Raw genomic sequence first — 12,176 nt, 5'->3', positions numbered from 1 at the left:
AGCCTGCTGGATTTTACATATGATTATTGCTAGTGGCATTTATAGAAGCTAGCAATAATTACTGCATTCTGCCAGTGAGGAGAGCTTCCCCCACTTGGAGAACACAATGGCTCAGCAGATGGGAATCCCCTGTCAGTACTGTCTGTGTTAATGGGAAGAAATCAAGCACATTTCTTTCCTGCAACTGTTGATCCATCTCCACTCCTCCGCTGTTATTCCCTTTCTCTCACGTTGCATTGTTTGACATTGAGATTACTGTTATCTCACACGCCAGAGGAACATTTATTGCATTCTTTGTTTCTGCCAACATTTTATGATGGTTTCAGAGAGCCTTCATAAAAACAGAATTACAAAACTAAAAGAGAAATTAAGATAGCTGCCAGCTTAGACTAAGCTATTGATGTCACAACCAACAAATTTATCAAATAAATCCATACACCAAGGAGGACGTTGAAAGGGCTATTTTACCTTTTTGATTGCAGATGATTGTGACGTTATAGAGAAACCCTCTAGGACTTTGCCAATGTATTTAAGTTCTTTTGTAGACCCTGAAAAAAAAAAAAAATAATAATTATATATATATATATATATATATATATATATATATATATATATATATATATATATATAAAAAATAATAGCAGTTCACGTAGTCTGATCAAATATAATTGTAATTTCTTACTAGAAATCCACTTTAACCACTTGAGCTCCACTAGCACAGGGTAAACCCTTCATGATCAGGCCTTTTTTGCTCAAGCACTTTTTTTTCTTATTTATTCTATAAACAGTAAAAGTTAGTTCAATTTTATTTTTATATTGTGAAAGATAATGTTACTCCGAGTAAACTGATACCCAACATGTCATGCTTCAAAATTGCGCCCATTCAAGAGCTTACAATCTAAAACTGGGCATACATTGATCGTTTTTTTCCATTCAACCTGATTTTATGCTATACAGCATAGATAGAGGAATCTGCAGTGCCGACTCTTGTATTCTGACAGCGGCTACATCCAATCGAAAGATGTTGAGTGGGAGGGTGCCAACAGCGCCACCCACTGAGTAAATATTGGGCAGTCTGTCAGGCCTCTATCGCACATACAGAAATACATACCAGAGCCAATTTAAGCTGGTCATCGATGGATCCAAATTCAGGGTTCAGCAGGAATCATCAGAATTTGGATTTATATGTGGCCTTGCCTGTTCGCCAGAAATTGATCATTAGGTCAACTTTTGCTAAAAAATAAAAAAAATGAAAAAATAAGCTTGTTGGACATTTTTTCTTAATCAATCAGCTGCAGCCAACTGGTTGCAGCTGCTGCTCAGTGTGGTTGCTTAAAGTGGTTGTAAACCCTTACAAACCACTTTGACCTACAGGTAAGCCTAGATTAAGGCCTGTAGGTCCAAGAAATATCTCCTAAACCTATACGGTTTAGGAGATATTTGCCGAAATACAGGCACCGCTGTCTACGGCGCATGCGCCATAGACAGCGGCGCGCAGGCGCACCGAGCGCGGCATTTCCAACGACGGAGCTGCGGCGCGTGTCGGCTCCCGTGCGCATGCGCGGGAGTGACGTCATCGCGGCTTCGCCGAATGACAGCGGCGGAGCTGCAAGACCCCAACGAGAAGATGGATGCGGCGGACTACAGGGGACAGCGGTGACATCGCTGGCTCCTGTGTCAGGTAAGTGACACATAATGGACTACTATGTGATGCATAGTAGTCCATTATGCTTTGCCTTTGCAGGGAATGAAAGAGGAAGTAAACTCATCAGGGTCTACTTCCTCTTTAAAAATCTCCATAGGTGACGTTTAAACATTTTTACAGGTTACCAGTTTAGAGAGTTAAGAGGTCTTTTGCTAGAATTATTGCTCTCGCTCTAAAAGCGAGCGTTAAAAAAAAAAAAAAAAAAAACATAAAATGCAAGTGTGGTAAATACCACTGTGATTGCCCAGGATTTAATGTACTAAGTGCTGAGCACCACAGAATGGGTTAACAGCTAACGCAACACAAGTGTTTTATAGACAGAGTGAGAGAGAGCGCGAAGAGGTAAACATGGCCGCTGCCCATGGCTACGCAAACAAACACAACAATGGGCACACCTCTGTTGATACAAGCACTTGGCACACAGCGAAGGCAGATCTGTGAGTACAGGTAGCACAGGTACAGAAAGGGCCACTGAGGGACAATAGTGCTACTCCTCTACAGCTAAATCACAGTTAAAAGCTAAACTACAGCCACAAAAAACTCATGTAAATATATTCCTCAAAAGCCACAAAGGTTTTACTTTGTGTGCACCAAGACTTTGCAAACCCAGATATTACCATGTTAATGAGGAAGTAAAAACCTGATGGGTTTTACTTCCTTTCTTTTACCCTGCAAAGTAAAAGCATAATGTGCTAGTAAGCATCGCATAGTATGGCACACTTACCTGCAAACAAAGCCCGTGCCGTCCCCACTGCAGGCTGCATCCTTCTCCCTTCCGGGGCCACAGACTCCGACTGTCTGGAGCAGCATGATGTCACTCCCGCGCATGCGCCGCCGGTCATGCCAATCGCACGCGCTCGTGAAGAAATGGCTCGGGGGGGGCGGGGGTAGTTTCTTCACAGCACATGCGCCGCCGGTCATGCCAATCACACGCGCTCGTGAAGAAATGGCTCGGGGGGGGGGGGGGGGTAGTTTCTTCACAGCACATGCGCCGATTACATCATCGCCGCAGTATACAGTAAATATATCCGAAACTGCGCTCGTTTAGGAGATATTTAAAGTACCTTATTCTAGGCTTACCTAAAAAAGGTACAACTTGCAATGGGAGGTTTATAACCTCTTCAACGTAACAGTGACGTCATGTCAGCCAGTGGTGTATGCAGGGAAGAGGAGGGAGCACCGACAATGGATGGGACATAAGAGCCTGTGGGTGCCGTAACCACTGCTGAAATTCCCAAGCGTTGTGGAGCATCTCTCCCCTCGCCTCTGGAGAAGCCACTGGCTGAAGCAGGGGAACCACATGACCAGACTGAAAGGGCTGAAAATAGATACGTATGTACAAAATACTTTTCTACAAAGGTTAGGTCATCGTAGGTAGCAGGAGTGGGGAGGGGATATTTTTAAGACTAGTCCAGTTTGGGCTGGAATTCTACTTTAACACCTTCCTGCCTGGTCTACAGCAGAATGACAGCCGAGTGGTGGCTTTAGTTCTGAGTGGATGTCATATGATGTCCACTCAGAAAGCGGGGCCGCAAAGCAGTGTGATCCGTCAACGGCTATGGACACACCCGATGCCTAATCAGTTTACCGGCTCGCTGCCGATACCATGTCACAGCAAGTCCATGACAGTTGTACACAATTTATGGCTTCCATTCATGCCATCCATTGTGTACAATTGTGTTGCTAGGTGTGATTGGTCAATGTGATCACATGGTACAGACAGGGCCAAATCACAGCCCATCTGCACCATGTGATTAGCTTTGACCAATCACAGTTAATCACAACAAAACAAACTGAAGGAGTCAGTTTTATTCAGCAAAATGCATTTATGATTGCTTATAGCTGTGTATTACATTGCTATAAGCAATCATAAATGTGTAAAAAAATAATTATCACTTCCCCAGATTAGAAAAATGTTACTATGGTAACACTATTGCCCTGGTCACAGTGTGTTAAAAAAATAAAGGGTAATAAAAAAAAAATAAAAAAAGAAGAAAAGTACCGTCACCGATCAGTGACCCTGATCGCCGCATCACCAGTCATATGATGAAGCTGTGCTGCACTGAAGACAGTATGTGTCCTCTGAATACATGCATTGGACTGTCTACTTCCCAAAAGGGGGTCATTTGGGGGGGGGGGGGGGGGGGGGTATTTGTACCATCCTGGCATTTAAAGGGCTCATGAAATGAGGCAGACCGTCAGTACATCAGTTTTCAAATCAATTTTCAGATATATACCATAATTTGTGGACTACCTTTCCTACAGACTAAATAATATACACTGATATGGGTTACTTTCATCAAAGAAATGTGGCAGAATACATTTTGGCCTAAATTTATGAAGAACTAATATTTTGCAACTAAACAGAAACAAAGCAAAATGCGTTTTTATTTTGCAAAAATTTCAGTGGCGATTAAATACCACCAAAAGAAAAGCTCTATTTGTGTGAACAAAATGAGAAAACAAAATTAGTTTAGAGTGTTGCATGACTGCGCAATTATCATGCAAAGTCCAACAGCAATGAAAACTGAAAATTGTCATGGGCTGGAAGGGTGTAAAAGTGGCCAGTATTGAATTGGCTAAGAAGGACTTTTAAATACTGAAGTGGCCGATTGGTTAAAATGGTAAAGTGGTCCAATCAACTGCAAGTGAAAATGCACATGTACTAAAAACATGCCATTGTTGTACTGTAAGACCCCTTTCACACCACACCGCACCTTGCGTCGGCGGTAAAACGCCGATATTTTTAGCGGCTTTTTACCGGCGGATTTGCGGCGCATTTCGGCCGCTAGCGGGGCGCTTTTACCCCCCGCTAGCGGCCGCGAAAGGGTTAAAACCGCCGGCAATACGCCGCAATAGCAGCGTTTTGCCGGCGGTATTACAGCGCTGCCCCATTGATTTCAATGGGCAGCAGCAGTGGAGGAGCGGTAAACACACCGCTCCTTCCCCACTCCAAAGAAGCTGCTGGCAGGACTTTTTTCTGAAGTCCTGCCAGCGCACCGCTGTAGTGTGAAAGCCCTCGGCGCTTTCACACTACACACAATGGTGCAGCTTCTTTAGGGCGTTTTGCAGGCGCTATTTCTAACGCTATACCGCCTGCAAAATGCCCTGGTGTGAAAGGGGTCTAAATGTTCGCTGCACTTTACTAATCATTACCTTTCTTGTTTCTATATTCTTTTGGTGCCGTCCACCCAAACAGGTTGTCTCCGCTCTCCTCTTTGAGCACGGTGTCATACTTGGACATGGAGTCTGTGCCATAGATGTCGTCATCCTCATCCTCCAGAGCCCCAACACCGAAAGCCTGCACAGGAAACAAAACACAGTTAGGCTTACACGCTAGTACTGCGACCACTGGGGTCCAGCGAGGAGGAGGTCCCTGACAACTACAGAACAGCTGGCCTTGGCACGATTCTGTCCAACCATGCACACCACCAACCATGCACTGCAAGACAGATATTCTGAATGCAAGGCCTAGTATAACCAGAACCGTAGTAGCTACTAATGCAGTACATAGAATTATAAAGGTGGCACCTGTCCAGAAATCCCGACTTTCCTTCCTTTGCTGTGCCGAACATCTCCCAGTGAACTGAATGTCCGATCAGAGCCATCACCGAAAAGACTAACATGAGAGTCCAGAGATCCGAACAAGGCCTGGCGAGGATCCAAGCCCCGGTAACCAAGGCCATGAACATTGTCCTTCACAGTGAAATCTACGGGGGTCACATCTTTGGGTGCAAAAGTCACATTCTCGGGTAGGTATTCGTCTTCTTCATCCTAGGGGAAAAAAAAAAAAAACACAGATAGATCAGTGAAGTCAAAATGCCTTGATAAGTGGATGTTAGTGTCGAGCAGTGTTTCTCAAATAGTGGGGCGTGCCCCCCAGGGGGGGCGCGAGGCTCCGTAAAGGGGGGGCTCGTTTGACCTCGGCAAATACTGTCATATTGGATGTCTAGATCGGATCATCCGACTCACTCGCAAGCGGCGTCCCACACGGCGTTGGTTGCCTAGCAACTCTACGGCTGGAGAGAGGGGCCAGCGTGGCACGAACACTGGAGATTGTCCCAGCGCAGCCCCAGTAGCAGCCCGACGTGGAGGACCACGTGACCGCCAATGCACGCGACACATGCAGAGGACCCGATTGGATAGACATGATGCTCTATCCTTATTGGCCAAACCCGCCCGTGTGACTTTTAGACCCAGAAATCGGTCCTCTGTACAGAAAAACGCCTAAAAGAAAGGAGTTGAAGACACATAAAAGGGGACACCGCCGATTCAGCCAAAAAAGGTCAGTGTTCTGATGAAAAGGCTTTTATTGTGCTCCGTTAAATCCTGTGCTCCTTTAAATCTTTTCTGCTACAGTTAATAAAGCTATTTTTTCTTGTAAATTGATCCACATTTCTATTTTTTTATTCTCATATACGTTAATAAGGATACAGTGTTATGTAGAGGTGTACTTATAACAATTTTATAGACAAATTATACTATTTACAGTTGCGCGGGGGGCGCGAAATGTTTTCTTCTTCCTAGGGGGGGGCATGACAGAAAATAAATTGAGAAGCACTGGTGTAGAGGAAGGGGCATTTGCCCCAGGTAATGCGTACAGCTGACACGAGCCGCTGTCATTGAAAAGAACTGAAATCCAATGACTGAAAGGGGCAGGCTAGTGACAGTCTGGGGAGGAAAGTACTAGATGATGATGATGGACATCCCCCCAGGCAATGAAATTAGGTGGGCTCTATCTGCCTTGCTGCAGCTTCTAATGCACATTGTGCGGAGCTCCCAGTGTGCAGTGAAAGCAGTAAACAACTTCAGTAAACAAGAGGAGCCGGAACAACTGTGCAAGCTCGAAGGGAAGGCGTAAATTTAGCTCTACATATAAGGAGGAGGGTCCGGAAAGGCGCGCAGATCGCCAATCTTCAATCTTACCCAGAAGTGGGAGCAGGTACCTATCAAAACCAAGTACCCGCTCCCACCATCCCCCCCCCCAACCCCAAAAGTACCAAATGTGGGCAGTGGAGGGGTGAAGGGTGCAAACAAGTGGAGCTTCCCCTTTTGGGTGGAGCTCCGCTTTAAGTCTGAGTTTATACTGATGCGATGCATTCCTGTGTAAATCACATGAGATTCTGCGTGGTGTGATTTTGTATGGCTCAAATCGCACCGCAAGAAAATGGTGCAGGCTCTCACGATTCCACAGCCCCCCTCCCCCTCTCTCTTTTTCCTCGCCTTCCCTCTTTATGGTATCTAGCACTTTATTTGCTTTTTCTTGTTTGAACCTGGTAAGGTTATTTGTTATAAGAAAAACGTGAGAAATGGTGTTGCTCACCGACGAATGCAGCACAAGTCCAATAAAATGTTTTATAGATTGACTGCAACGAGGTAAAGAATGTGATTTATGGAATCTATAAATATCTAGCACTGTACTACATGACGTGAAACTGTTTTTCTTTTTTGTGTTTTATGGAATGGTAATAACTTTTCTGTTAAAATAACGAACGAACACACACACACACACGCGCGCGCACACACACACACAAAAAAAATAAAAATAAAAAAAAATTATATATAAAAAAGCTTTTTTTGCTGCACTGGAAATGTATCGCATGGGTGTACGATATCCATGCAATCCAATTCTAGCAAACGCACTGCATTCTGCTTTTGGGGAGTTAACATTTAATGGACACCCGCAGCAGATCGCATGAACAGTGCGGTCGCTATGCATTGCATGAAACAGCCTTTCCTGTACGTTTCCCGCATCGCCTAATGACCAAAAAATATATAAAGATCATTTTCTTTTGCAGGCTGGAGTTTGTTCAGAAGTGACCCTGGTGTGATAAAAAAACTCACTAAAACCTTTATTATGACTTAATGACCACTGATTTACAGGTCTGCCTGATATAAACAGCATAGATCTGATAGAAAATATTGCACGCTATAAAACTCTGTTTAATGAAACCAAACCCTATCACAGAACATATAAAAAGGATGACAAATTACATTTATATAGCCAATAAGATATTAAGATGCCATAGTAAAAAAATAAAATGAGGGATAACAAAACAGGCATAAACTTAATAATGCTTGATGAATTACTGTATATATCTGGTGTGCAACGTGTGGCCAGATGCAGCCCTTTGGTACTTGATATGTAGACCTCTGCAGCATGTAGTTGATCATTCATCGTATTACCAGTGATCTCAGCTTACCTCATACAACATGTTCAGTCTCTCATTGTCCTCTGCAACATGTCCCCATTTTTTGGGCGCTTTTTTTCCTTTAAGCTTCATTTACACTTGCAATTGAGGGGCAGTAAAAAACACATGCACAGGATGCGTTTTTATTGCCCATCAAAAACACACACAGGTAGTATTTTTATGACAGAGCAGACCATCTTAGTTTTCGGCCATCATTATTGCACACTGAGCAGCATACATTTTCAGCACAGCTTTGTGCCATGATATGACTCCTGTGCACATGCATGGGAGTGACATAGTCATGGCCTGACCAATCAAATGGCTGAACCCAGAAGAAAGACTGAGAGAAGATGGAAGTGCCCCTGACACATTGCTAGAGGGGATTTTTTGACAGGCAAGCCGGTCATAATGTGCCAATATGCTGCACATACTGGTACATAATGGCATGAAAAACATTCAGGGGGGAAAAAAAAAAAAAAAGTTTCCCCGTTTTATTTTGTTTTAAAGTGATATTAAAGGAGAAGTCCACCCTAACACTAAAATCTCTACATCTACAGACATCCATGATCTAACACTAACCTATTTAGCCCTGTAAAGAAGTCCGTATATATACACCTTTTTTGAAGCCGCTCCGATCCGGTCTCCAGCGGGGGAAGCTCTGCAGAGGACACAGCCAACAATGAATGCTCTCAGGCACATTGCTGGATCAAGATCAGGCTCTGGTAAATATAAGGCGGGGGGGGGTGGCGGGGGAGTATCATGCAGGTTTTTTTTGTTTACCTTAGAATAAAAGATAGATTGTGCTTTTTTTTTTCCCTCAAACACTTTTTGCCTTCAATTCATCTTCATTGTCTCGTTTAACAAGCACTGTCGCCTGAGCGCAACTTATTCAACACGACCTGCGCAGCAACGGTGTGCAATGCATACAATTGCTGTGCAGGATTTTAGGGGTTAAAACAGGTGGTGAGGAAGGGACATAACACCTCCTCGCTGCATGTGAGATTCCCCAGCGTGGATTGTTTTTTTTCAGAGGGCAACGCAAGCATAAAACAAGCTCTTATGTGCCTACAGTCCCCCAAGCATTACTAGGCGTTTTGTGCGCTACGTGGTTACATAAAAACAAATCCCCACTTGTGTACTCGTGATAAATACATTTGCAGTAAACAATTAAACCAATTTTGCAATTAAAAAAAACAAAACAAAACAGGATTATGTAAAATTATGTGAAATAAAGAATGAATACATACATAAACAAACGTGTGTCATTCATAAAGGAGTCCACATCTTTGTATCTTTATACATGCAGAACGTAATGATCAATTGTGCAATTTTTGAAGTGCCAAATGCTGTCTCTTTAAATAAAGTGCTGCCCCTAGGTGCAAATTCGTGCTCCCCTTCAGTGTGCCCACTCACTCACCGACTGGTGTGGACTCCTATTTTATAAGAGTCACAAGCACTTTATATTGTCCTGAATATGCTGGAACTTGCAGTCCTCCTTGCATAGAGTGATATAAAGTTTAAAATAGCGTGATTCCATCTATTAAAATTGGCAAATTTATAAGCAGTTACATTCACTTGTGCATGAAGAAATGCAAGCAAAATGCCAAACTGGAAGTTTGCAATGCATCAACAGGCGTCTCAATGGCCAGAAATAACGTCACCACACGTGGAACATGTCAGGTGAGCGCAGGTGGGGACGTTATTTCCGGCCAGTGAGACGCGTATTGCTGCAAACTTTCGGTTCAGCATTTTGCTTGCATTTCTTCATGCCCAAGTGAGTGCAACTGCTTTTAACTTTGCCAATTATTTTATTAAAAACGGAATTACGCTATTTGGACCTTTTTTTGCCATGCTTTTTATGTCACCCTATGAATAAAAATACTGCCCTATGGCACACCAATGGGGAACATAACCAGAGCAGCAGCCAGTGGTTTGGATAATTCACATTGGTTAACATCCTAAGCGCAGGAATATAAAATTAAAACCAGTTGAGGCCCCTATACCCTGAACCACTGCTGTATAGTGTGTGTGCGTGTGTGTCACACACACACACAAATAATATTGCGTTTATAATCTGTAACGTTACCTCCGATCCTTCAGAACCTGTAGGGGGCAGCGCACAGCCATAAACCTTCTTGCCAGATTCTAGAATAAAAAACAAAAATACTAAAATGTACTATATCTAGCACAGAAACGGAAGCTACTGCCATTGTCAGATTGACTTATTTACTGTCTAGGAAGTGGAGGAGAGCCTGAAGCTTCCACAGAATTCTCTAATCTCCATTTACCCACCCACGACACACAGGCGTCTGGGAAGGGCTACAGAAAAATAGACCATTTGTAAAAAAATAAAAAAAAATTATAAAAAACACACACACACACACACACACACACACACACACACAAGCTAAAAAAGACAAAAAGGACCCTGCCATTTGTCCAGAGCATTTGTAAAATTAATATAATGACTTACATATGGCAGTCTGATACTAACATTTTCTGAAGAAAGGGAATTTTGCCTTTTAAAAGCACAGTGCACTTTAAAAACAAAGTTAATTTATCCTTTTTGCCCCCCACCATTTCCCTGACCCAACACAACACACTTTCCTCCTCTACATATGCAACACACACACACCTCTGACAGCAACAGTTTCAAATTTGTTCTTGCAGGACTGCAAGAACAGTCCCAACCGAGCATGCGTCTCCCATCCAGGTAAACATGCATTTGTGGCAGAGGGGAAGGTGGCTAAGGTTGGGTCAGGGACAGAAAAATTAATAAAAATTATTATTATTATGATTAAATGCACTCCGTTTTAATCTGGGTCTGTTAGTATCAGACATATCTGGAGAGAATATTCAAATAAAAATAGGAACGTTCCCTGTGAAGGGCTGTTTGCTTTGGAGGTGACGTGTTTGACCAGTCTCAGTGCTGCAGTTACAGATGACAGCAGTGTATTTAAAGAATGAATCAGTGCTGGGATTCCCTTATAACTACAAAACAGGGATGGGTCAACCCCCGCAAATGCACAACAGAACACATCACAGGTACACCAAAAAAAAAAAAATGTTAACTGTTGTTAAACTTTATGAGCCTGTAACGGTGTAGTAAAACTGTCAAAAGGAGCTTCATTCTATATATTGCATCCGACATGTGGAATAGCACTAACAGAGCCTGGCTAATGCCGCGTACACACGATCAGATTGTCCGGCGTACTTAGTCCGCCGAAAACGCATTTCAGTGGACAAGTCGATCGTGTGTGGGCTTCAGCGGACTTTTCCAGCGTGAAGTCCGGCGGACTAAGAAAGTATTTTTGCACTCCAATCTTCCCGTCGGACTTGGGTTTCAGCGGACAATACGTTCGTCAGTATGCTAGTACGGCGGACTAAGAATGGCACATGCTCAGAAGTACGAAAAAGGAAGCTATTGGCTACTGGCTATTGAACTTCCTTTTTCTAGTCGTACGTGCTGTACGTCATCGCGCAAGCGAACGTCGGACTTTCTGTGTGTCCAAGTCCGTTCGGTAGAAAGTCCGCCGGATTATCCGTCGGATTGTATGTCGGACTAGGTACGCCAGACAATTTGATCATGCGTACGCGGCATTAGGAACACAGAGCCCTCCGCCATGGGACCCGGCAGAGGAACACAGAGCCCTGCCATGGGGCCCGGCAGAGGAACATAGAGCCCCGCCATGGGGGGCCAACAGGACATAAAACAACATGACCAAAGACTACCAGAAGGATGTAAAAGCTTTGGGCTCAGTCATATAGATGTTTGGGGGGAAAAAAAAAAAAAAAATAAGGGGAAACATGCTTGTACTTCTCATTCCCTTCAAACCCTTTTCAAAGACCAGATTCAAAAGAGCATTCAAAAAGGCGAGGCTTGAGTTATGCTGGAGAGAGCACCATGCACGTTGAAAGAGCATTGAGTGTTCTTCTGCATCCACTGCTCCAATAAAAGTAGGATAGGGAGGTGTGCTTATGCGACACTGACTTGTTAGGTGATGGCTGTCAAATGACCGTGATCATATTGCATAGTACACACGGGCCAAATGTCGGGTGACATCGGCCAGTTCTATAGAAACTGACCGACATTCGGCCCATGTGTACAGCGGCCATTTCCAACAGAAGCCAGCCATTTGGCCAGCTCTGTGAAAGGGTCATGACTGAAAAAAGTCTGAAGACCAGTTTCCGATCAGCGCTCTCAGCCAATGGCCGAGAGCACTGACCGGAGTGTTGTGGAAGGGGTGGCGTCCCATTTGTCATTATGGGGAATTGTACAT

General features: G+C 43.8%; 1 protein-coding gene across 1 annotated transcript in view; it reads right to left on the bottom strand.

Moving 5' to 3' along the window:
* GPATCH1 (G-patch domain containing 1) overlaps positions 1-12,176 on the bottom strand; it is a 54,424-nt gene that overhangs the window by 34,644 nt on the left and 7,604 nt on the right. The window contains exons 6-9 of the mRNA XM_077452685.1: positions 9,983-10,041; positions 5,237-5,479; positions 4,862-5,006; positions 469-548 (exon numbers count right to left, since the gene is read on the bottom strand). Coding sequence (XP_077308811.1) covers positions 469-548; positions 4,862-5,006; positions 5,237-5,479; positions 9,983-10,041 — 527 coding nt within the window. The remainder of the gene's footprint in view (positions 1-468; positions 549-4,861; positions 5,007-5,236; positions 5,480-9,982; positions 10,042-12,176) is intronic.

This window comes from Lithobates pipiens, unplaced genomic scaffold (assembly GCF_037356315.1).
Source record: "Lithobates pipiens isolate NorthernLeopardFrog02 unplaced genomic scaffold, aLitPip1_a1.2 Scaffold_10, whole genome shotgun sequence".
NCBI classification, from domain to species: Eukaryota; Metazoa; Chordata; class Amphibia; order Anura; family Ranidae; genus Lithobates; species Lithobates pipiens.
The sequence above is the reverse complement of the archived record's forward strand: the minus strand, read 5'-3'. Positions and strand labels throughout refer to the sequence as shown.